The sequence below is a fragment of the Tauraco erythrolophus genome, chromosome 18, assembly GCF_009769465.1.
Source record: "Tauraco erythrolophus isolate bTauEry1 chromosome 18, bTauEry1.pri, whole genome shotgun sequence".
In the NCBI taxonomy this organism is placed as follows: domain Eukaryota; kingdom Metazoa; phylum Chordata; class Aves; order Musophagiformes; family Musophagidae; genus Tauraco; species Tauraco erythrolophus.
The window spans coordinates 16,698,865-16,723,683 of NC_141482.1; the positions used below are offsets into that span (position 1 = coordinate 16,698,865).

At 66.6% G+C, this 24,819-nt stretch overlaps 3 protein-coding genes across 4 annotated transcripts; 2 read left to right on the forward strand and 1 right to left on the reverse strand.

Annotated features, from left to right (window-relative positions):
* Positions 1 to 3,003: 3,003 nt before the first annotated feature.
* RSPO4 (R-spondin 4) lies at positions 3,004 to 8,753 on the forward strand. 2 transcript variants are annotated; one of them, XM_086623117.1, is made up of 5 exons: positions 3,004 to 3,113; positions 5,363 to 5,559; positions 5,858 to 6,001; positions 6,096 to 6,281; positions 8,680 to 8,753. In XM_086623117.1, the coding sequence occupies exons 1-5, from the start codon at positions 3,004 to 3,006 to the stop codon at positions 8,751 to 8,753; spliced, it is 711 nt and encodes a 236-aa protein (XP_086479243.1). The 2 variants fall into 2 exon arrangements, with proteins under 2 accessions (XP_086479243.1, XP_086479244.1); XM_086623118.1 differs by having other exon boundaries at positions 3,004 to 3,082; positions 5,371 to 5,559.
* A 2,525-nt stretch (positions 8,754 to 11,278) lies between these two features.
* Positions 11,279 to 18,788, forward strand: ANGPT4 (angiopoietin 4). The gene is made up of 9 exons (XM_086623114.1): positions 11,279 to 11,599; positions 15,450 to 15,605; positions 15,842 to 15,963; positions 16,302 to 16,534; positions 16,925 to 17,040; positions 17,422 to 17,523; positions 17,604 to 17,770; positions 18,411 to 18,541; positions 18,628 to 18,788. Exons 1-9 carry the CDS (start codon positions 11,279 to 11,281, stop codon positions 18,786 to 18,788), a joined length of 1,509 nt encoding a protein of 502 aa, XP_086479240.1.
* A 4,956-nt stretch (positions 18,789 to 23,744) lies between these two features.
* FAM110A (family with sequence similarity 110 member A) lies at positions 23,745 to 24,761 on the reverse strand. The gene has a single exon (XM_086623115.1). It carries the CDS (start codon positions 24,759 to 24,761, stop codon positions 23,745 to 23,747), a length of 1,017 nt encoding a protein of 338 aa, XP_086479241.1.
* Positions 24,762 to 24,819: the final 58 nt, after the last annotated feature.

Here is a 24,819-nt window from a genome sequence, read left to right on the forward strand (position 1 = left end):
CCTGGGGTGATGCCCCGGGACGCCGGCCGTGCCGGGAAGCAGGCGGTGTTGCCTTGGAAGAGCACCAAGATTTTTCCGAAGATGAAAGCGTGCTCAAGTGTCAAGCAAACTTTCCAAATTATCTTCCTGGACACTTTCTCCCTTTGGAAGACAGAGGAGGAACATTTCATTCCCTCTGCGCTGGCGCAGAGCGGGGCTGCGTGAGGGGCCCGGAGCTGCCAGCGGCACCCGCCGGCTCAGCCTCGCTCCTCCCCGGTATCACCCATGAGTCACTGTGGCTGCCGCCCTGGCACTGCCAGCCAGGCCCCCCGCAGCCCCCCGAAACATCGCCGGGCACAGCAGCAGGGTAACAGGCACCGGATTCATTAGCGGACAACACATCGTACCTTCCCACGGCTGATTTCAGAGGAGAGGCCATCAACAGCCAAATTAAGGCAAATAAGAGGATTTCTCCACTCCCTTGGGGCACCTGGCACAACCGGCGGGGACCCGGCACCAGCAGCTCCGCTGACCTTGGCAAAGGCTCCGCACTATCGCACAGCCCGGCCATGAGCTGAGCAAATCGCCGCATGCCGGCCCCGAGGAGCCGGTGCTAATGAGAGACGCCTAATTAGCGCGCTCCTCGTGCCAGGGGGCTCGCCCTGGCAGGGCTCACGCCGACGTCTGCTCGCTCACTCTGGCAGCCGGAGAGCGTGACCGGGGACAAGGCGCTTCCCTGGCCCTCGCACAGATTTTTGCTTCCAGGTCCAGACAATTAAAATTCCCAGTCGGCTCCTGGGGAGCTGGGCCGGCCCTGCCGTGGCTCAAGGAGCTGCCATGAGCCCTGCCAAGGTGCCAGCGCAGCTGGGCACGCACAGCCACGGCCATCCATCGCCGGCAGTGCCCACGCAGCCACCTTCAGCCCTACTCTGTGGATACTCCAGTATATCCACCACCATTCCAAACCCACATTTTCCCATCTCTGGTGCCGAGATGGTGCCATGGTGCCCGTGCCCACACAGGTCCCCCAGCCCACGCAGATCCACAACGGGGATGCCATGTCGTGGGCTTGGTTGTCTATGGAAAGTACGGCTGAGCCAGATGCTGAAAACCTGCGTTTTATGGGTAATTTTTCAATTTATTTCAATATTGGCATTAGAAAAAAAAAACAAAGTGATCCCAGCGTTATTACTCCAGTTTCCGATGGGAAGGGCCAAGGGGTCTGCAGCGGCTCCTTTGTTGTCTGAATCATTAACTCTTCGGGAACGGAACGCCGTGTTGGCGGGTGGGAGCCGGGGGAGGAGACGTTCAGGGAGGCTGGGGGGGAGAGGGGGAAGCGGGGGGAGAAATCCGCAGGGGCACGGTCAGATGCCCCCGGATGCTGATGGGCACATCCGCTGCAGCCCTCCCCAGTGCAATGAGTTTGTGGGTGCTCGGAGTCCCCCGACCCCTCCGTCCCTCCCAGGTAAAGCAGACCCAGAGCATCCCAGGTGGGATCGCACCCGCTCCGGCTGCGCTCGGCCCTGCCTGCCCAAGCAAATCCCAGTAAAACCAGTGCACCCTGCAAGAGTGAAGCAGACAGACTCTGCCTTGGTCAGCTGGAAGCCATCAGGATCGAGGGTGCACCAAGATCCAGACCTCTCGGTGGCGCGGGGCCGCAGCGCGCTGGCAGAGCCACCCGGGCACAGCTCAGGAAATTCTGTGTTTTCCCCCAAAACGTGAGAGCCCGTTCTTGGCTGTTTTATTTCCCTGTGCCCCGCAGCGGGCTGGGGTGTGGGACGGGCAGGTGGGTCAACATCTGTCCCAGGGGTGCTCAGCAGCCAGGGGGGTCCTGTGTGCCCAGGAAACCCCCTCTGTGCCCTCTGCGCCGGGAGGAGAGGGGCATAACGTGGTGGTTTGCACTTGCTGGTGCCGGGGGTGGCTGCACTGCCCAGGGCTGCTGTCTGGGCTGTCACTGGTGGCCAGTGGCCCTGGAGCCAGGGAGGTCACTGAGCTGCTCCAGGGCATGGCTCCCGGCACAAGGCTGGCATGTGCCAGCACGATGGGCTCAGTGCATGGAGCTCCTGGGATAAGAACCCCCAGCACTGGCACCCCCAGCTCACCCATGGGTACCTGGCAAGCCCCTTCCCCTGGCGTCCCATGCCCCCTCTCCGGGTGCGCTGCAAACCCCCGGGCAGCATTTTGGGGCACACGGCGTGGGGCAGGGGCATGGGCTGAGCCCGGCCCCACTCAGCTCCCGCCGCTTGGAGGGAGGTGAGTTACGAGGCACTCGGAAAATCCGAGTCAGCTGCGATCCTGGGCGCAGCGAGGCCAGATCCGCAGCCGCCGCCGGAGCTGCCGGACACCCAGCACGGCTCCGCCGGGGGGCTCAGCCCTGCCGGGGGCTGCCGCCAGCCCCCCTGGCACCGCCGAGGAGCGGGGAGCTGAGCTCGGGGCTGGGGAAGGGGGGGCCTGGGAGGGGGGTTGGCGGAGGCAGCGTCACCCGCCTGGCTCCACCCCCCCCCCAAAATCACAGGGGGCTTTGCCGTGACCCCGGCGCTGGGATGGCAGCGGGACAGTCGGACCACGGCGGGACAGCGGGACGGTTCCCAGCCGAGGTGGCGGCTGGAGCGTTCCGGCGGGGGAGACTCCAGCCAATTTCTTTGCGAGTCGCTTTGTTGCTGCTGGGGGATTTTTTTTTTATTATTACTATTTTGAAGAAGCGGGGAAAGAGGAGGGGGGGTGAGGAGAGGGGGCTGGCACCGGCTATAAAGGCAGAGCTCCCCGGAGCAGCCAGCATTTCGCCGGCACCATGAGCGCTCCCCTGGCCTGACCAGCCCCTGCCAACCCTGGCACTCAGCGCTTCATGCCACCTTAAAGCTCCTACGTGCCTACGGCAGCTCCAGCTTGGGATGGTGTGAGCCCGGAGCCGCTGCCCTCCTTCCCACCACCTCTCTGACCAGCTCTGCCAGGAGAACAAAGCTGAGCCCACTCAGCCGCTTGGATGATTTGATTTCTTCCCTGCCCAAAATTACTCCTGCCCAGATGCTGTGGATAATATTCGTGTTGCTGTTATTCATCGGCTCCGTGGAAATGCTCACGCAGAACCGGTGGAAGAAGCAAGGTATGGTTACGGTGCGCGCAGGCGGCTCGGGGGGACGCGGAGCTGCCGGATTCTGCCTCCTCTGCCAGCACCGGCGATGCCTCCTCTGCTGGCGCTGGCAGAGGAGGCAGAATCCGGCAGCCTCGCGTCCCCCTGGCACAAAGCAGGCAGGAGGCTCCCCATGAAACGGGGCTGATCCATGCCTGGGGTTGGAAAGAGCCAGGAGCTGGTATCGTGGGGGCTGTGCACCCCTCCATTGGGCACCAGCTCGTGTCCCCTCGCCAGGCAGTGCCAGGGCTGATGCTGAGCTCTGCTCCGGAGCCTCCCGGTGCCCGTGGAGCCCACGGCGCCAGCTGGGCTCGCAGCAGGCAGCGATGGGTGATGCCGCGTTGGTGTCCAGCACAGCCCAGGCACATCTGGGCACCCCAGTGTCCCATGTGCCCATTCCTGCACCTCGGGTCTGGAATCACTGCCGGGCGGGGGGAGGCGAACCTACCAGGCATCCCTAATTTCGCTGGTCCCACGGTTTTGGTGTGAGCCACATCCTGTTGTGTGGCACAACCATCCGTGGCAGCTCCCTGGCGTAGCTCCCGGTGGCAGAGGCACGTGCTGGCAGCCGTGCCATGCTGTGCCGGCAGCCGCGAGGCTCGCGGGGCAGAGGAGCAGGACCCGGCTGGCCAAGCCTTCCGCCGGCTCCGCACCATGGGGCTATTTTTAAAGCCGGTGATAGGATCAAGGCCACGGCGCCGGCACAGGACTCCCACCTTCCCGGCCCTGGATGGATTCGGAGGGAGAGCGGCAAAACAAAAAAAAACATCAAAAAGAATTAGGGAAGAGAAAGAGCCTCGTAAATCCCCGGGTCTCCAGGGAAGTGGCTCCAGCTGCAGCCAGGAACACGAATGTTGTCAGCATTTGGTAAATATGTAACGGAGACCATAACAACTTAATGGATCCAAGGTGCTTCCTCGGCGCGCTCCCGGCAGGCACGGCCCTAACGGAACCTCCCGGCCCCCCGTGCCACGCTGCGCCGCCGTCCGAACCCCTGTGCCCCGGCGAGGGGGCCAGGATGAGCCAGCATGGGGATAGCTGCATGGCACTGCTGCGTCCGGGACCGGCTGGCGCCAGGGAAAGTTGTGCCAGGGACCAGCACACGAGGTGTCGGCTGCTGGCATCTCCCCCAGCTTCGCCAGCGCCGACCACTGCTTTCCAGCAGCCCCTCCGCCCCGGCCACCGCAGCCGTGGGACCCTTCTGCTGCCAGCTCCGGGCCCTGAGAGGATCAGTGCCAGGGCAGTCGCCTCCTTCAGCCTTCGCTACATGCGAAAAAACCATCTTAATGCCCTAAGATCTGCTGGCAGATGGAGCCTGGGACCCAAGCGGGCACTGCCGGTGCTGCGGGCACTGTCACTGTGCCACAGCATGAGCCTTCACTCTGGAGTGCTCAGGGGGCTTTGCGGTGCCAGAGCCGAGCAAACGCTTCCCGACGCGGCCGGGTGCGGCGGAGGCATCGGCCACTGGCACACAGGGGCTTGGTGGCCCCTTACAGCGATGCCCAGCCAGTCTTAGTGTTCACAAAGACACTGGGCATGGGTAACCCCCAGTGCTCGGGGCTCAGCTACCACGCTCCCGAAGTCCTCCCATGCTGGGAGCATCTCTCCAGGCTGCATCTCTCCGGGCACAGGGAGCCGGCTCGGGGCAGAGGAGTGGTCAGCAGGGTCTCCATGGGCCTCGCTGGGGACTACGGGCTGGCAGGGGCTGGCACCCCGTCCTGGTCCCTGGCAGCAGAGCCCACCTCGGGGCAGCCAGCATCGCGCAGGTCGGGAGCACAGCAGAGGCAGCCAGGGAGGCGGCAGAGGCTCTTGAGCAACCAGACAGATCCTTATCTTGGCTCCTCTCGAGCGTTCCCAAAACTCTCCGTGTCCTCCGACACTCAACAGGCACCAAGTACTTAACGAAGGTCAGAGCAGATTTCTGTCCGCTGACCAGCTGCTGTTCACCTCGCCGTCAGATGCCTCCCACGGGATGGCTGGCACCCTTGGGCAGAGCCGGGCATGGGACAAACCTCTGGCCCTGAATCTCGAGGTGACGGAGGTGGCGATGCCCGAGCTGAGTGCAGCGGGGAGCGATGGCACCATGCCCGGGGACACAGCGGGGATTTGGGGAGCAGAGGGAGGTGGGGAAGCATTTGCAGGGAGACAGGATGCTGCTGTCACCCCCATGGGTTGGAGAGGGGCTGCCACGGGGCCGTGCCCGTGTGCCGCAGCCATGCCACAGCTGTGCTGCAGCCCCTCTCCTCCGTCGGTCCCCGCAGCGAGCGCCGGCCTGCTGGAGAACTGCACGGGCTGCGTCCTGTGCTCGGAGGACAACGGCTGCATCACCTGCCACCACCGGCTCTTCCTGCTCATCTGGAGGGATGGCATCCGCCAGTACGGCATGTGCGTCCACACCTGCCCCCCCGGCTACTTCGGCGTGCGAGGGCTGGAGGTCAACAGGTGCACAAGTACGTCCCGTGCCAGCCGGGGCCCCCCCAGCTCCTCCCAGGGCACCCACAGCCCCTGCGGGTCCCAGTGCCGCGGGAAGGGCGATGGCTGCGTTTCCCACAGCATCCCCGGCGGCACGGAGCCAGGGGCAGCAGCGGGGCAGCCGGGTCAGGGGGCTTCCTCCCCTTCTCCCCTGCCTGGACCCCACAGGTTGGCAAAGGGCTTTGGGTCACCGGTGGGTATCGGGGCTGCCAGCTCCAGGCACGCCGTGTGCCGGCCCTCTGGCTCACCCAGCTCACTGGTCCCCCTTCCCGGCAGAGTGCAGGTCGCCCAGCTGCGAGAGCTGCTTCAGCAGAGACTTCTGCATGAAGTGCAAAGACAAGTTTTACTTGCACAAGGGCCAGTGCTTTCGGCAGTGCCCCCCCAGCACCGCGGCGCAGCCCGGCACCCGCGAGTGCCAAGGTAAGCAGTGCCCGCGCCCCGTGCCCGCGATCCCCAGGGACGTGCCCGGTGCTGCGGGGTCACCGTCCCCATTCCACACCCCTGTGCCCCGCAGAGACGTGCGAGCCGGGGCCGTGGGGCGAGTGGAGCGCCTGCACCCACGAGGGCCGGACCTGCGGCTGCAAGTGGGGTGTGGAGACGCGGGTTCGGGTGGCAGCGGGGACTGCCCGGGAGGAGGGGGCCGCCTGCCCCACGCTGCTGGAGACGAGGAAGTGCCGCATGAGGAAGCACTGCCCAGGAGGTGAGCACCGCGCCGCACCGCGCCGCACCGCCTGCCGCCCCCAGCCCCTCTGACGCGAGCCCCCAGCCATGCCATGCGAGCGGGGTGGTGGCAGTGGTGGCAGTCCGGCAGTGGCCGGCGAGCCTGGCCATCATCTCCCGAGCGTTTGGAGCCCGGCGGCTGGAACCGCGCCGTTCCGGGGAAAGCCGCCGTCACCGGCACATGTGCTGAGCAGCTCCGGCGCTGGCGCTGGCTGCGGGGCGGGCGGGGACCGGGGCTGGCGGGGACCCCCGCGGGCAGCACGCCAGGCTGGCTGCTCCCACCCCTGAGACCACCTGGGACCGGCCGCCGGCCCCTTCCACCACTGGACTGGGACGGGCACTGGTGTGAGTGACCGCAGCGGGACGAGGCTGCCGAGCGCCGGCTCCGGTCCCGCCGCGCTGGCACAGGGAAAGGCCTGGCCAGGGCTTTCTGCACTGCCGCTGTGAATAACGAGGGGTGACACCCACGGGGGGGGGGCGTCCTACAAAACCTCCGAGCCTCCAAGATACCCAGAGCGTTCGGTATTTTGAGTTTCCAACAGCCAAAGCTTTGGGAGACACCCCAGGGCAGGGTCCTGCTCCATGGCTCACCTGGCCAGATGTTCGCACCCGCTCCTGCACCTCCTCCCACCATGGCAGCACCACGTTCCCGGGGCTGGGGGTCCCCGACACCACGCTCCCCACCACCAGACCGGGGGCACAGGGTCCGGCTGGGCAGCACAGGCACAGGCGTGTGGCCAGGGATGGGAACTGGGAGGCGGCTGATGTCATTTTTGGATGCGAGTGGCCGGACCGAAGCTGTGCCAATAAATCTCCGGTTAATAACTGGCAGAAAGGGGGGTTGCACGAGATATGGATCTGTAGGGCCTGGAAGGGGATCAGAGCCGCCAGCCCCAGCGGGGCAGAGGTTTGCGGTTCGGAGCTGTGGGCTCGCTGTGTGCCATGGGACGCACCGGCCGGCACTGCCAGCGCGGCGGGGGCCGGGGGCGGCGGAGGAAAGGACTGCGAGGGGGGGAAGAGAAAAAGGACGGAGAAAGGGGGGGAAGATGTGCGTGCTGGGGCCGGGGCCATGGAGCCAGGAGAGCAGCTTCAGCTCAGCACCATCAATCACAAATGTTTTCCTGCTGACAGCACATGGGAGACACGTTCCTTCCCCGCCCAGGCCCCGGCTCGCAGCTTCGGGGTGCCAGGTGGCATCGATTTCGGGGATGTTCCCCTCCCTGCCGGGCTGCGCCGGCTCCAGACCCGGAGAGCTGGTGACAGTTTGATGTGGCGAGTTTGGCGTGGGAGGACAGGCTGCTGCAGAGCATGTTGTCCCATGGCGCGGTGTCGGGCGGGTGCCGGTGGCACCGTGCCCGCGCCCAGCCCTGTCTGGCGCACAGCGGGTCCTGGCAGTGGGGATCGTGGTGCTGGCACCTTGGAGGTGCCCCATCACGTGTGGTGACTGGGAAGGCAATGGCACCCTGGAAAAGTGCTTGGCCTCCCAACTCTGCCTGGGCACCGGCTCCTGCAACACCCTGAGGCCACGGTGATGGGCGCAGGGAATGGCAGGGCTCTTCCCTCGAGGCCGCTATCCAGGAAGGCAGAGGGAAATCTCTCAGTGCCCCAGGAGCAGCCCGCACTGCCCCGGCCGGGCTGGCAGGACAGGGCAGCCCCTCCATGTCTGGCAGCCCGACCTTGCCACCAGCTCCCGGGCAGGCTGCAGGGCATCCCCACCGCCGCGGCGGAGCGTGCGGCTGCCCTCACTCCCAGGCTCCTGCCCGCCAGGCCAAGTGCCAAGTTATGGGATCCAGATGCTGGAGGAGGACAAGGAGTTCACTTCCCCTGCTCCCAGCCCAGGCGAGCCAGGGAAGACAGCGGGACCCAACCGTGTGAAGAGAGATTCGTGCCACCACTTCTGAGCCATGCCCGGGCAGCGGGCAGGGAGAAGCATCCGCGCTTGGCTGCGGCACAACCCCCCTCCTGCTGCTGTAAATCTGCCTTGTGTGCCCGCCACACTCACTAGATGCTCGGTGCCCGCGCGGTGCCCTCGCCGTTGTGGGTAGCAGCTGGCGGGGAGATCAGAGCCGAAAAACAGCCGGGCGGGAAAAGAGCTGGAGCCTTCGGAAAGGATCAGCCACAGCGGCACTGGTGCACGTGGCACTGGCCGGTCGGGGTCCTCGTGCCCCTCACATGGGGACAGCAGCACTGGACCCCCACCATAGACCCCCCCGCTGCTCTTTGGTGCTCTGGGGTGCCCCCAAATCGGGAAGAGGGTCCTGTGCTAACACCCGAGGGGTGGGATACGGGATCCGCATCCCACGGATGGAGCTCGGGCCGGATCCTGCTGCCCGGCTGATGGGTGAACCTTCTTCATCCTCCTTCTTTTTCTATTCCAGAGAAAACCGAACCCAAAAACAAAGGCAAAAAGAAACAGAAGAAGCCAAAGACAGAACCGCACGTGGGTACTTAGTGGCACTGGCACAGGAGCCGGGGTAGCGCGGCGGGAACCGGTTGGGAGCTCTCCGTGCCGCCGGCTGGCGGCACGGAGAGCTCCCAACCGGTTCCCGCCGCGCTACCCCGGCCTCGTCACCCCTATTTTTCCATCCACAAAAATCTTGCACAATTTTCACCCCCTTCTCTCTCTCTCTCTCTCCCATTTTCTTTGGAGACGATTTATGGCCTGTATAAAACATTTCCTTTTCGGAAAAAAAAAAAAAAACGGATTTGCCGTGTCCAAAGCGATGCCCTGGGGCTCAGCGACGGGAGTGGTTCCTTTATTTTTCTGGTTTTCCTTCTCCCCCAGCCTGCTCTGTCCTTTCTAGCTGGGTGGGATGGGGTTAATCCCAAGGTTGGATGTCCCCCTGATGAAGATGATGCCTACACGGGGGACTGGGAGATGCCCGGTCCCCTCCATGTCCCGATTGCACGGGGGTGCTGGGGTGCACGGCGCGTGCTCTGGGTGCTGGATAGGGTTGTCCATCCTCAGCCACTGGCACGGAGGGTGGTGGGACCCCCAGGGTTGGGACTTCCAGGGTCTGTGTCATCGCTCACGGCAGCCCAACATGATGCTCAGCATCCCCATCAGCACAACTGTGGGCCAAATCCTGCCATCCTTGGGCTCGAAGGGCAGAGAGACCCACTCCAGACTGGGAACCCTGCTGGGGTCCATACCAGCCCAGTGCTCTGCATCCCCATTGGCACGACTGTGGGCCAAATCCTGCCATTCTCGGGCTCAAAGAGCAGAGAGACCCACTCCAGACTGGGAACCCTGCTGAGATCCATGCCAACCCAGTGCACTGCATCCCCATTGGCACAATTGTGGGCCAAATCCTGCCATCCTCAGGCTGACAAAAGGGCTGGAGGAGCTGGATGCAGGCAGAGGAATTTGGGGTGGCCGTGGCCGCATTCGGTCCAGGACAGGGACACCCACCACGCAACTGCCACTGTCAGAGCGTGCCCGGGCAGGGGATGCAGCTGCCTCTGGCATCCCCCGGCTGGAATGTGCTGGGAGCAGCCACCACAGCCCCCAGCCAACCATCACCCGGGGTGCCAAGCCCGACCATGCCAGTCTATCCCACGGAGCCGGCTGCCGCGCTCGCGTCGCCTGCCGAAATAAAGGATGTACGTCGGTGAGGCTCAGGGGGCTGCCTCACCATAGGGAACGTGATGGCTCACATCGCCACCCCCGCCACGGGCACCTCTGTATTTGGGGGGTTGCAGGGTCAGAGCCCCCCAGCCCCGCTGTGGGCAAGGAGAGGCTGGGGCGGGCAGTGGGGTGTTGGGGCTGCGGGGGCTGCGGGGGCCCCAGACACTGCAGGGTGAGAGCACCCACTGTCAGCACCGAGCCAGCCCCGGGAGGTGGCACGAAGCTGCCGGGCAGCTCCTCCGTTTGCTTAACATCAAATAAATGTATAAATCCCCGGCATCCCTCTTGCCTCCCGGTTTTCCTCAATTCCACGAGGCGCTGCTGGCCGGGAACGTTACCCCCACCTCCCCTCTGCAAATGCAGCATCGGACCCCTCTGTCCTGCAACCCACAGCCTGACCCCCACCGCGTGGCTCCCAGCGTGGGGGGGACACCCTGCCCCGGCCCCTGGCCCCAGCAGGGGCTGGGGAAACGTTTTATTTTAACATTTTTATTTAAAGCATCATCTGGCATTTCCCTCGGGGGGCTGGAGCACCCCACTCTGACACAGCCAGCCCAGCCCCCAGCGGACCCCCCGCCTGCGATCTGGGCACCCCGAGCCCTGTGCAGGGTCTGGCCGGATCCTGCCCATCTCCGCCTGGGATGCAGCCCCCGTCCCGGTCCCCACAGCCTCGTCCGGCGGCCGGAGCAGCCAAATCCAGGCCTGGCTCCCTCCGGCGTTATAAATAGCCGGGACGCTGGGAGGGAGCTCTGCTCCCGGGATGGGGGTGCCCGGGGGGCAGCGGGTGCCAGCGGTGGGGACTCGGTGGGTGCTGGGGACAGAGGGCAGGAGGGCTCGGTGCTGGTGCGAGCAGCTCAGACCCGCTGGCCGGTGGCACTGCCCACCCTGGGAGATGCAACGAGCTGCGCAGAGAACGGCCGGGGGGGCCGAGGGGGGCGTGCATGGGGTGGGGGGGGGGGGGGGGCTGCTTGTGCGAGAGAGTGTGTGTGTGTGTGTGTGTGTGTGTGTGTGTGCGCGAGACAGTTATAGATCACGTGTGAAACTTGATCTCCCCGCAGCGGGCTCGGAGGAGCGCAAAAAGATACAAGTATTGTTTTTAAACAGATTTTTTTTCCTTTGTTTTTCTTTCCTTTTTTTCCCCCCCCTCTCCCCCTGCGAGGACGATAAAAGGCCGGAGCGGCCGGAGCCGGCTCAGAGGGAGGAAATGCCAAAATCGCAGCGTTTCGGCTCGGCGGCGAGCACCCACTGACCCATCCCAGCCAAGAGCGGCATCGCGGCCGCCCGGCACATCCCTGGTCACGGCATCCCGCTCTCGCCACCCCCCGCGCTGCCACGAGGACCCCTGTGCCATGCGGGCACTCAGCCTCAGCCTCGTGGCGCTGACCTGTGCCACGACGGCACTGTGCGCAGCCGGAGCGCAGCGCCGGGCACTGGAGGGGGGCGGCCGCCGGCGTTACCACCGGGTGCAGCACGGCCACTGCAGCTACACCTTCGTGCTGCCCGAGGCTGACCCCCCACCCTGCCCACCCGCCCCTGCTGCCCCCGGCCCCGCCAACGCGCTGCTGCAGCGGGACTCACCGGCTGGCACCGTGCACGCTGGCCACGGGGCCACCCAGCGCCTGCGGCACCTCGAGAGGATCCTGGAGAACAGCACCCAGTGGCTGCTAAAGGTAGGGTGCAGGGTGGCAGGGGGGTGGGTGGCGGAGCAGCGTGGGCAGGGGTCTGCCGCTGGCACTCGTGTGCAGCATCCTGGTACTGGCTGCCCGCTCCGGCTCCCTGCCTGCTCCAGGCTGCCAGAGGCAGAGCCGAAGCACGGGGGTCTCCTGCCCACCCTGATGCCAGGTCAGCGTCTCCCCTGTTGGCAACCTGGGCCTGATCCTGGCCCATTTCCACAGGGCATTGTCTCTCCGGTGGGGATGGGTGCTGTGGGTGCCGCAGCTCACCTGTGCCACAGCTCACCGGTGCTTGCCGCTGCGGCCGTATCCGCCCACCAGCCCTGCCACGGCTCTGCACGGTCCCAGCTGGGCTGGTTGTGCCAAGTATCCCTCGGGACTCAGCGCTCCCCTTTCCAGGTCAGGATGTGGCCCTGCCGGAAAGCTCCTGGGACGGGTTTTGGCAGGCGGCAGAGGGCAGGGGCCAATGAGACCTCCCCAGCATCATCGTTTTCCCACTTGTGGGCTCTGCAAAAGCTTGGTGCCACTTTGAGTGGGACCTGTGGCTCCTGGGTGGCCCTGCGACACATGGGGGGTACAGGGTGGGGGGCTGTGGGGTGCTGCACCAGAGGGGCTGCGTGCCCACAGGGGTGCCACCCATCCCAGCTTGCCCTGTCCCCACCACCCGTGGCACGAAGCCATGTTTCCTCCCTGACGGACCCCCCGGCTGCAGCCCAGCGCAGCCGCCTGCGTCAGACCCAGGAATAGCTCCCAGCCAGCGCGTCCCAGGGGGCTGTAAACCCTGCGCCCCGGCACGGCAGCGGCACTGGGACCCTGGCTGCCTGTGCTGATTAGAGGGCGAGTGGCGTGTCCCCGACTGTCCCTGACCCTTCAGCCAAGCGGCATCGCCAGCACAGCTGGGTCCATGTCCCGGCGATGTCCTGCTGGGGCGCGATGGGACCTGCATGCCACGGCACCCCGATTTCCTGGATGATGCCATGGCATTGCGAGATGGTGCGTGCCGAGCTCCACCTGCAGTTCAGGGCTGGGGCACCCCCTGTGCCCTGGGGTCCCTGTGCCCTGGATGCCCAGGCTGGCTCAGAGCTGCTCCGGGGGTGAGGGCAGCCTTTGGCCATGGCTGAGCAAGGCGAGGAGCTGGCGGTCCCGCTGCAGGTGCATGTGGCCCTGCCCTGGAGCAGGCAGCTGCGGGCAAAGTGGGGCTGCACATGTGGGCAGCTGTGGGCAGCAATGCCCCACACCGCAGCCCCAAGGAGCAGAAGGCTGTGGCACACTGGGCAGCTGATATACTGTCCATCCTGTCCCATCCCATCCCGTCTCATCCCATCCCACCCCATCCCATCCCACCCCATCCCATCCCATCCCATCCCATCCATCCCATCCCATCTCGCAGCATGGCCCCTGCGGCAAAGGCAGCTTTCAGGTTTTTTTTGCTGTTGTTCCCTGGCTTTCCTAATTTAACTGGAGCTCCCAGCGGGGTTTGTTTTGGTCGGGCTCCAGCCCTGAACAAACAAACCGGGGCTCGAAAGAGGCATCGAGTTCGGGGACAGATTGTAAACAATGTCACATCCCCGTTTGCTCTGCCCTGGCCCAGGGAGCCGTGCTGGGTGCCAGGGGTCCCCCCACAGCTGGCAGGGCTCCCCGGGCCCCCTCGGGCACCTCCAGCACCCGACTTCCCCAAGGGACCCCATCCGCAGCTCTGGGGTGCTGATCCCCCCTCCCCATGTGCAGCCCCCTGTGGCTGGGGGGAGAGAGGGACGTGGGGAGGACCCGGTGCACGGGGACACGTGGCTTCCTGCCGTCCCGTCGGCTGTTCCCATCTCAGGAGGAATTAATTCTGGTTCAAACACAAACATTTGATGGAGCCACCAGGTCTGGGGGGATCTCGGGGCAGGACAGCAGCAGGTTGGCAGCTCTGGGGTGCCCGTGGCACAGGGGCTGGTGCTGCTCACCCTGGCATGGGTGTAGGGGTGCGGGCAGTGGGTGGGGGCTGTCTCCCCACCTCTGGCCCAAGGACCCCCCCAGCCAGTGCTTGTGGGATGGTTAGAAATGCCGGGGCAGGATGAGGACAAGGACAGGGGAGGGATGCGGCTGCGGGCAATGAGTCCCCAGCACAGGGACAGCGGGGCAGCCAGGGTCCCTCCTGCGCCAGGGCAGCATTTTGCGGTGACTGGCAGTGCCATGGTTCCCCCTCCCAACCACTCTGCCCTTCTTGGGAAGGAACGAGGCTGGTGGGACCCCTCTGTGCCCAGGCGAGCGCAGCTTATCTCAGCATCTGTGGGGCAAAGGGAGGGTGATGCCAGCACGCCAGCCCCCCACACGGAGCTGTCTCACTCGGGTGCTCTGTGCCACCCGAGGCCAGGGACGCTGGCACCCCCCCCCAGCCCCAGCTGCTCCCAAGAGCTGTCGGGGCCAGGAGCTGGGGCAGTTTCTGCGGCCGCGCTCAGCCCCCCCTGTGCCAGCCTGACCTTTTCCACGGGTATGTGCTGCCCTCGGGCTCAGAGATATGTTTATTTAAATTTTTTAAAAAAAAGCAAAAAAAAAGCAAGATTGAGAGGGAGGAAAGTCCTCCCCGGGCCCTGTGAAGCAACAAGATTAACGACGTGGTTAAAGGGAAACTCTCCAGCAATCACTCAGCTCAGGGAAATGTTTTCCAGACGCGGCTTCCCGACCTTTCCCGATTCCTCCCCGCGAGCGCATTCCCGCAAGGGAAAATCCCAGGGAAGCGGGGTGCTGGCGACACTGGCAGGACCCCAACCCCAGAACCCTCCAGCCCCCCATGGGTGCTGGCGGTGGGGCAACGGTTCCACCACTGCCCCGGTCTGGGGAGGAGGGAACGGGGCCCCGCTCCAGCCGGCGCGGTTGCACCATGCGCAAACAAGTGCAGAGCAGAGCCCGCTGCCCTGGCCCGCTGCCCGCCCCGCTCCTGTGCCCAGTATCCCGGCACTGCCGCCTGCCGCCCACGCCACCCGCCGCAACACCATCCCACCCCAGCCGGCCTCGTTCCACAGCCCCGCGAGGCGCACGGGGCCGCAGGGCTCTGCTGGCACCGACTGGGACGTGGGGCAGGGAGCGGGATGCGGGCGGTGCGGGAGCAGCGGGGTCCGCAGGATGGGGGGACCCTGGCAGCCCCCAGCCCCTCTCACTCTCGGGGGCTGCCCGACGCGGAGCCGCTTTCCCAGCGTGGGTGGCAGCGCGGCCCCTTCCGCTCCCCGCGGCCCCCGCCGAGGCCGTCGCCCCCGGGACGGGCGCAATGGGAACCTCACGGCGGGGTGGCCAGAAATAGCGAAGCCTTTGGGAAAAGCGGCTCCCCGCGGGCTGGGAAAGCGGAAGCGACATCTCAGCTGTGTCCACAGCCGCTGCTTCCCAGCCCCAAGCGCTTCCCGGGGCAGCGCCGGACGCCGGACACCCACCTTCCCCGGCTGATGGGACCCTTCTCTCTCCATGTCCCCGACCCTGGGAAACCAGTGGCTGGGGCTGGCAGCAGATGCCAACACCGATGTCAACGTCGGCCACTCCCTGCCCGGATGCTTGGCACAGGCCATGCTGGCCAGGTAGCAGCCCCCAGCTTGCCAGCAGACCGGGGCATACACAAGCCTGTGCCAGGTCGCAGCTGGCACTGCAGCCCAGGAATCTTGGCAGCCAGCTGCCAACAGTGTTCACCAATGGGCAGCCCATGAGCAACTCGCTCTGTCCTCCCAATAAGCTTCAAAGGGCCCTGAGATGGGTCGTGCCATGCCGAAACACTCCCAGGGCTGTGCCCGGGGGCTGTGCCAAGCGGTGCCAGGCTCGGCTGGGGTACCGAGGGAGGACCTGACGAGATCCTGGAATGACCCACTCCCCTCCACAGCTGGAGAGCTACATCCAGACGAGCATGAAGCCGGAGATGGCGCAGCTGCGGCAGACGGCGGTGCAGAACCAGACGGCCGCTATGCTGGAGATTGGCAGCACCCTCCTCAACCAGAGTGCCCAGCAGAGCCGCAAGCTCACCGACGTGGAGGCCCAGGTACGGGGCAGCCGGGACTCATGGCACCCATGTCCCCATGGCACCCGTGTCCCCACGTCCCCACCACCCCGGGACCGTGGCGGGCGGCACGGCTCCTCTGCTGCTCCGAGCGGGGCGATGCCCCGAGGTGACACACGGCTTAACGTGCCGGTGCCGGGGAGCGGCGAGCCTGTGACACCGGGGACGTGGCGCTGCCCTGGCACCTCATGCCACCGCTCCCCTCCGCTGCGGGGCAGGTGCTGAACCAGACGTCGCGCATCGAGATGCAGCTGCAGGAGAACTCCCTGTCCACCACCAAGCTGGAGAAGCAGCTGCAGCTGCAGACGAACGAGATCCACAAGCTGCAGAACAGGAACAAGTAGGGCCTGGGGCGGCTCGGGGACCCCCACAGCCCCTGGGTGTCAGGGGGGAGGCTGGTCTGTCCCACCCCAGGAGCGTGACTGCACTTTGGGGGGGCTTGAACCCCTCCAGGGGCGGACTGGGGTCCCTGGGGGATCACACAGCCCCGGCACAGCCCCTCAGGATTTGGTGGGCTTTGGCTAAGCACATTCCAGAGGTGCCTGGCAGGGTGCGAATCGGTGGGTGCAGCAGGTGACAGGGAGGGACAGTTTGGGGTCCTCAGGGATGTGCCGGGGCACCGCAGCAGTTCAGGCACAGCCCCCCTTGCCCTCCATCACCGCAGCCTCCCCCTTGCAGCATCCTGGAGGTGCAGGTGCTGGAGATGGAGACGAAGCACGAGGCAGAGCTGGCAGGGGCTCGCTCGGAGAAGGAGAAGCTGGAGCAGCTGGTGAGCCGGCAGAGTGGTGCCATCGCCGAGCTGGAGCAGTGGCTGCTGGCCGCCGGTGCCAACGCCAGCCGCCTCCAGCGCCAGCAGCTCCAGCTCCTGGCATCGGTGCGGAGCCTGGAGCGCCTCGTCTCCCAGGGCCGAGGTGAGCGGGCGCGCGGGCAGGGTGCGGGCAGCCGGGGAGCTCCTCGCCGTTCCCCCGCCGTGAAGGTGCAGGGCCCCCGCGCTCGGCTCAGGCGCAGGCGATTTCACCCCAAAAACGTGCCCTGCGTTGCGTCCGAGGAGCAGCTCCGAGTCCCCAGGGGAGGGTCCGCCTCGTGACCGTGTCCCCAGCCGCAGAAAACCCCCGGGCTCAGGCTGGCAGCGGCCCTGGTGCCGCACAGCCACCTCGCCCAGCCCCGCGGGGACGGAGAAGAAGGAAGGAAAATTACCCGTGGGCACAAAAATGCCCAGTGGGAGAGAGGAAGAGCAACGCAGCAGGCAGGGCTGCGGGGCCAGCGGGGTGTCTGCCGCCTCACCGGCCCCTCTGCCGCAGCCCCGCTGCCCGGGCAGGAGCAGCTCTTCCAGGACTGTGCCGAGGTGCGCCAGGCGGGCATCCGCGCCAGCGGGGTCTACACCCTCCACATCGCCAACCTCAGCGAGCCCAAAAAGGTGAGCGCAGCCCGGAGCGGGCTCCCACCGCGGCACCCCGGGGTGCTGCCAGCCCCAGGGCCACCCAGTGCACCCCAGCCCCGGACTGGTGCGAGCATCGCTGGTGCATGGCACATCCCAACCCCGCTCACCGGGGCGGTGCCCACCACCCTATTTGGCCACGGCAGCTGCAGAGGGGGTGAAGGCAGCAGCTGCCGGGTGAAGGCAGGGGGATAAAATGGATTTTAAAGCCACCCCCACCCATGGGTGCGGTGCCCCAGCCCCTGCCCACGGCCACAGAGGGAGAAGAGACCCCCCCAGCAAGGCGGCACCCAGCTGCCCCCACCCCGAGCCCACCTTGTCACCCCACTCCGTGCCCCGTCCCGGCTCTCCCCGCTGCAGGCGTACTGCGACATGGAGACGGACCGAGGGGGGTGGACGGTCATCCAGCTCCGTGCCAACGGCAGCCTCAGCTTCCAGAGGAGCTGGAGGGAGTACAAGCAGGTCTGTGCCCACCTGGGGAGGGGGGGCACCCTGGGAGCACCCCAGGCACGCCACGTTCACCCACCCCACTGCTTCCCCAGGGCTTCGGGGACGCGGCGGGCGAGTACTGGCTGGGTAACGAGGCCGTGCACCTCCTGACGAGCCGGGCACCCTACACCCTGCGCATCGAGCTGCGGGACTGGGAGGGCGGCCAGGTCTATGCCCACTACGGGAAATTCCAGCTGGGGAGCGAGCGGCAGCTTTACAGGTAGGAGACAGTCCCCACGGGGGTGGCCACCCAGCCCTCCCCATCTCCGGCTGTCCCCGAGCCCCACGGGCAGCGGTGGCCACGGGCATGGCTACGGTGCTGCGGGGAGGCGCGTGGCCCCGCGGGGTGTAGGATCACACGGAGCTCCGCTGGTATTTCCCGGTGGGATTACAGCTCAGCAGAGCTCTTCCCAGGTGCCAGGGGACATCGCTGTGCCACCCACTCCTTCTCTCCCCAGGCTCCTGAGAGCCCAAAGTAGATGTTTAATGCATGAAATCACACCGAGGTGGTGGGATTTCCCATCCCAGTCGGCAGCCAGGCACGGTGCCAGCGGGCAGCCAGGGCATCGCGCTGTGGCTCAGTGCTTGGGCAATGGGAGTGATGCCACCGCGGTCGCTGGGTGCTCCCAGGGGGTGCCGGGCATCCCCGGGCTGCTACGCCCATGTCCGGGGAGGGATGCCGCGCTCCTGCCACCGGGCTTGTGAGGACAGTGTATGCTGCCAGGACCACCAGCCTGGCCACGGGCAGGAGGGGTGGTGGGCAGCTGGGTGCTTTGGTGCTGGGCTGGAGGTGGGACCAGACCCTGGAGATCCCCTGTACCGTGTGTCCCAGCTGGCACTGATGCTGGGCTGGGCGGCAGGCTGTCGCTGCAGGACTACAGTGGCACGGCCGGGCAGCAGAGCGGCATGGCACTGCAGGGCACCCGCTTCAGCACCCGCGACGCTGACAACGACAACTGCCTCTGCAAGTGCGCCCAGATGCTGTCGGGAGGTGAGCAGAGGCGGGGGAGACCCCCGCGCAGCACCCATCGGTGCCCTCCCGGGATGCCACCCTCCTGCCCTGCTCCCTCCTCGCAGGCTGGTGGTTCGACGCCTGTGGCCTCTCTAACCTGAACGGCATCTACTACCCGGCCCGGCACAACATCCGCAAGCTCAATGGCATCCGCTGGCACCACTTCCAGGGGCCCAGCTACTCCCTGAAGGGCACCCGCATGCTGATACGACCCGCCAGCTTCTAGTGCACCGACGGTCGAGGTGGCATCGCTGCCAGTGCCAGCCTGGCACGGGGGGAAGGGATCCGGGAGAAGGAATGGCTGAGGGAGACCGAGCGCTCCCGGCCGCTGCAGGGAAGCTTTTCCCCAGTTTCATATTTTAATCTTGTTTGTCCCATCTTCCGCGAGCAGAGAGGGGCAGTGGCACCATGGCCGTGCCAGAGGGACCCGTGGGCATTGATGAGGGGCTCTGGTGCTGCAGGAGCTGGCGCGGGAGCTCTGCCTTGAAGCAGAGCCAGCCCCACTGCAGTGGGCTTTGGCACACGGACACCCCCAGGCCCACCTCGGCTTCTCTCCCCGTCCTTCTGCTGAGCCACTGGTTTTTGCCCCGGGGATGGAGGTCAGAGCCCCCCAGGACCCCCTGCAACCGCAGCTGGGCTCCGAGAGAGGGTGGGGGCTTTGCAGCACCCAAAAACTTATAGCAAAGGCAAAGCCCCCGTCGTGCCTCGGAGCCCGGCTGAGGGTGCAGGGGGTCCCTGGGGGACAAGCCCCAGGCTGGGATGGCCGGTGGCCCGATGCTGGAAGGCACTTGCTGGGGGAGTGGTGCTGGCAAGGGGATGGCAGAGTCCTGGTCTGGGCAGGATGGGGCTGGGGGGTCACGGATGGGGAGGGGGCTGTGGTCTGAGATGGGGCTGGGGAGCGGGAGGTGGTGGGAAATGTCTTGGGCATAGCTTTTAGGGGGGTCTGAACTGGGGCAGAAGAAGGAGGGAGGGCATGTGGTGGGATTGGACACACAGGGAGGAGCGGGCAAAGGGGCTGAGACCCCTCTGCCCCCCCAGGCCCCCCGCCTGTGGCTGCATTGACATGGCAAACCCGCACCGAGGGCACTTTTGGGAGCAGCCTGGGAAGAGGAGGGTGCGGAGCAGCACCGGGGCCCCACGGCTGCCCCCCTGGGCCACCACCGCTGCCGGGGCTGGAGGCACTTTTATTTTTGTACTACGAGATATTTATTTTCCAAGCATTGGCGGGGGGGGGGGGCCCTGCACCCCACTGCCCGGAGCGGGCACCCACCTCCCCGCTTCAACAACAGGGACAAAGGCACCTGGCACTTGGTGGGCGGAGGGGCCATGGGACGGGGCAGGACAGCGGGACCCCCGGGGACTGCTGAGCCCTGGGTAGCTCGGTGCACGGGGGAGCCCACCGCAGGGCAGGGCTCGGTGATACCCGGCCACAGCCCGTCCCGTCACCCTTCTGGGGGTCTGCACTCCCTGTCCCCCCTCCCTCCGGGGCCCATTGCCACTAGATGTCACCTGGCAGCTCCCCGTAGCCCCTCACCCCTGGGGACGGGAGTGCCTCACTGAGTCCCCAGGTCACCCATCCCGCTGGGTGCCAGGAAGCCCTGAGGACCGGTGGCACCTGTGGCAGGTGCCAGGGACCTGCTGCCTCCGGGACACCCAGGCACCCTGGTGCCCTCCTCCCCAAAATGGGTCCTTCTCTCCCCAGGGAGTGGTATGCCAGGTGGGTGATGGCAGAGACCCCACAGACGTGCAGGGACCCTCCGCTGCCACCTAACCCTGGACCCCCCACTGCTCCCAGGGGACAGCCAGTGCCCGGCTGTGGGGCGAGGGACACAGGAACGCACTGTCCTCCCTGTTGGGATGGCAGGGTGCTGGCACCGGCATCGACACCGGCACCAGCATCGACCCCAGCACCGGCACTGGCACCGGCTGCGCACGTGGCAGCAAGGAGGGTCCCGATGCCTCGGCCTCGACGCCATCCTGAGGCATCACTAATTAACAGTGATTAAAGCACGTGACGCAGTTTGCACTTCCAGAAGATGCTCATCAGTGGGGCTGTGCGGAATAATTAAAAAATGGAAAATAGCAGCTGGGGGGGCCTGAGGGGGCCACCCTGGAGCCTCACCCTGCTCCCGGCGAGCGGCACTGCAGGCGGCAACCGTCCTGGCGCGGCGGAGGGCCCTGGCTCCCCCCAGCACCCCCAGCCCCTCGCGCTCTGCCAGCGGCTGCTGCAGCTGCACCTGGGCTGGGGGCTGCGTGCCAGGCGGGGGGGCGGCCCCCACCCCGGGGTGCTGCGCCTGGAGCCCCAGACTGGGGTGCTGCCAGTTTTGTCTCTCTCCCGGCTGCCTGCCTGCAGCTCCTGCCTGCACATGGGGCACCCATGGGAGACCCCAGCACGGAGGGGCGAGGGCGATGGACCCCCCCACCTGGCCATCCATCCTCCCTGGAAATAACAGACGGGCTCAGCTGCAGCTCCTCACCGAAACCGGAGCTGCCGCGAGGCAGCTGCCAGGGAGAGCGACGTGGGGCCATCCTGCTGTCCCCAGCGGGGACACACGAAGGGGGGGCATTCCCGGGGGGGGGGCACGCGTCGCCTCGCCGCAGCTGTGCCAGGGTGCCGTGCCGGCAGCCCTGTGGGTGCGGGGTCAGGCGGAGAGTCCTGCCTCAGGAACACGGCTCCTCCCATCCACGCAGCTGCCTGCGCACACGGACACGCGTGCACACAAACGCGTGTGCACATAAACATGTGCACACGCAAGCATCATGCACGTGAACACGCCTGCACGGATGGATGTGGATGCACATGAACGTGCACACCAGTGAACGTGCACACAAGTGAACGTGCACACGTGTGAACATGCAAGCATACTTGGACACGCATGCACACAAGCATGCGTGCACACGGGCACACATGCACACGAACACGCATGCACACTTGGACACGCACGCTCACAATCGCACACGAGCACCCAGGGCTTCGGACGGCCATGCAGGTCCCAGGACCGAGCCGAGGGCTGGCAGTGCCTGGAGGGACATGCCAGCTGCTCGGCCCCAGGCCTGGGGGGGGTTGGTGGGGCCCCCCCCCCTCCATGGCAATAGTGGCAAATATAGACCAAGCCCTGGACACGCCGGGCTGAGGAATCTGGCGGGGCTGGCATCGCCTGGCACTGCGGATCCCGTTCCGAGGGTGAAGGCTGTCCCAGAGTCCCCATCAACCGCCGGCTTTCCAGCTCCTCGGGGGGGCACCCAGCGCCCCACGTGCCATCATTAAGGATCCCGTGGGTGTTTGGCTTCGTCAGCCTGGCTCACAGGCCAGGCACCATCCCCGCGTCCTGCCCGCTGCATCCTGCCCGCCGCGTGTTGGGCAGCCAGACCTGCCTGTGCCCCAGCGGGAGCTGGACGGATCCTGCCCCCGGGGCAGTGGCTCCAAGTGGATGTGCACAGTGCATGGTCTGGGGTGGGAATTCCTTCATCACCATGAGGGCTTTTTTGGGGACCCAAGCGCTGGATGGAAGCCCCAGTCAAGGGGAGTCCTGGCACTGCCCTGGCCAGCGGCTGCCAAGCCGGAGCTGAGCTGGGGGAAGCGCTGGCCGGGGCAGGACGGGGCGGCCGCAGCTCTGGCCCCTTTGAAAGTGAAACCTGCAGCCCTGGGGCGGCGGCTGGACCTTGTCCCTGGCCCGCCACCGCCACCATGCACATGGTGTTTGCCAAGCAGCGCCCGTGCCAGGCAGGCTGCGTCCCTGCACATGGAGAAGGGAGGCAGCAGCAGGGCCAGTGCCCAGGCGGGTTCCCTGGGGGCAGGTGCTGGTGGCTTTGGTGTCACCTTCCCAGTAGCTGCCTGCCCGCATGGGATGCACCAGGATCACCAGAGTAGGGGGACATCACCAGCACAGGCAGTGCCCGCGGTGCCGGGGGCCACGGTGCCACACGAGGCAGCCCGGGGATAACGCATGGGCGGTTCTCATCTTCAAAGGGCTCCGTGCCCCGACTTTCATCCTCGCACCTTCCCAGCCCGCCTGGGAGGTCTCCGCTATCGCCGCCCCATCTCGCAGCCCCCGAGGAGCCGGGACCCAGCCAAGCTCAGCGGCGCTTTGCCGGAGCGGGGCGAGGCGGCAGGGGAGGGCTGCGTGGTTGGCACGGCGCTGGCTGCGGCACGGAGGGAAATCCCGCCAGCCGGGGTTTTGTCGGGACCTGCCGGAGCGTGGCGAGGCGGCAGGGGAGGGCTGCGTGGTTGGCACGGCGCTGGCTGCGGCACGGAGGGAAATCCCGCCAGCCGGGGTTTTGTCGGGACCTGCCGGACCCAACCGCTGCCCTCGCCCTGCCCGCTGGGCCCCGCGCTGGCACAGCACCCATCACTCCCACTGGCACCTGGCCGAGCCACGAGCACCCCAGGGTCCTTGCCCTGTCCCGACCTCGAGAGACAGCGATGCACATGGCCTCCAAAGCACAGAGATTTAATAAAAACTGCGTTATTATTATTATTATTATTATTATTTACAGATGAAACATCAGGAAAAACAGTAGAAATGAGGAACAGACCAACAACCGTCATCTTCATAAATAGCAGGGCCCAGCGTGCCAGGGCTGTGCGCCCGCTGGCACCCGGCAGGGGACATAAGCACCCACACACACAGCCCTGGGCTGCTTGAAGAGGGGGGTCGACTTTGCCCCCTGGCAAAGCACCCCGCTTCTCCAGACCTCCAGTATTGAGACAGGGGCTGCCAGGATACGGCCCCCACCCCGGGCAGCGCGACTGCTCCTACGCCAGGGCTGTGTCCCTGCTCCACACAGGGATGAACCAGCCCCTTACCCCCCACCCATGGGTGCCAGTGAGGGGCATGGTGACCACACACAGGAGAAGGCAAGGGGTGGGCACAGTGGTGCCTGGCCACACTCCTGGGGACATACGAGTCCTTGGCCATCCTGCAGGCTTGGGCGCAGGGGTCTGATGGAGCCGGTGTCACCGGGAAGGATGGCAGCCACTGCGCCAGGGCTCTGCCAGCACTGCCATGGCACAGGGAAGCAAGAGGGGGGATGAGTTCGAGGGTCCCATCACTGCCGAGAGGTGGCCGCTCCTCCCGCGGCACAGCCAGCGCCACGTGGGCTCAGCCAGTGCTCCGTCCCCATCTGGCATCACCCACTCGTGAGCAGCCCGTTCCCGGCACCCACCACCGCCATGGCACTGCTACACATCGGAGACCTGCTGGGGCTCCCGGGCCTGGCGCAGCCCGTACAGCCACTTGATAACGCGGGCGTTGCGCTCGATGACGGAGATGCCGTAGGGGACGCGCTCGGCCGGCCGCCCCTCCGGCGTGGCGGCGCTGGGCGGCGAGCGGCCGCCCTCCGAGCTGGCCGTGCTCACGCTGTGAAACTTGAGGGACACGATGTCGGAGCTGGCGCGGGCGAAGCGCTCGGCGCCCATGTCCTGCACCTCCTCGGGGTCGAGGCCGCAGTAGTTGAAGAAGCGCTCCAGGTCGGCGGTGGCCCGCGAGAGCCGGTCGCTCAGGTCCGACTTGGAACGGTGCAGCAGGGGCTGCCGGCGGGCACTATCGGGGCGGGCGGGCGAGCTCCGGGACGGGGTCGCAGGCAGCCCGCCTGGGATGGGGGATGCGGGCAGCGGCGTCGCCTGGCCCCGCGGAGCCCCGCAGGGATGGACGTCCACTCTCCGCACGGCCACGCTGCCGGGGGGCTTGGCAGCGGCGGGGCACTCCGGTGCCTTGCCAGCACCCTCCGCTCCGCCACCCAGCGCCGGCGGCGCCTCCGCCCTCCGCTTGCACTCCCGGCCCAGCGGGCTCTCCGCCTTGGGGAACGGGCTGTCGCAGAGGTTGATGAGGTTGTTGAGGATCTCCAGGTCGAGGGAGGTCTTTGGGCTGCCAGCCTCGGCGCGGCGTGGCCCCGGGGGTGCCCTGCGGCTGGGGGTGAGGGCGGCGCGGCGCACCGCTGGGGCGAAGAGGGGCTGCTTGAGCAGCGGCGGCTTCACCGGCTCCTGCCTGGTGCTGGCGACCCGCTGGCTCTTCACGTACTTGGCCTTGTCGGCCTCCAGCCTCTCCACCGCGCTGGGCTTCCCGGCGCCCGGCTCGGCTCGCCGGCGGAAATACGCGGGGCCCTTGCGGAGGATGCGGACGGGCATGGCCGAGGTGAAGGGCGCCACCACCGTCACCCTCTTCGTGGCATCACCGGCTGGCAGCGCCTCGATGGGCATCCTCCGCGCTGGCACCGGGGCGCAGGGTGGGCGGGAGCCGCGGGCGGCGAGGGGCTCC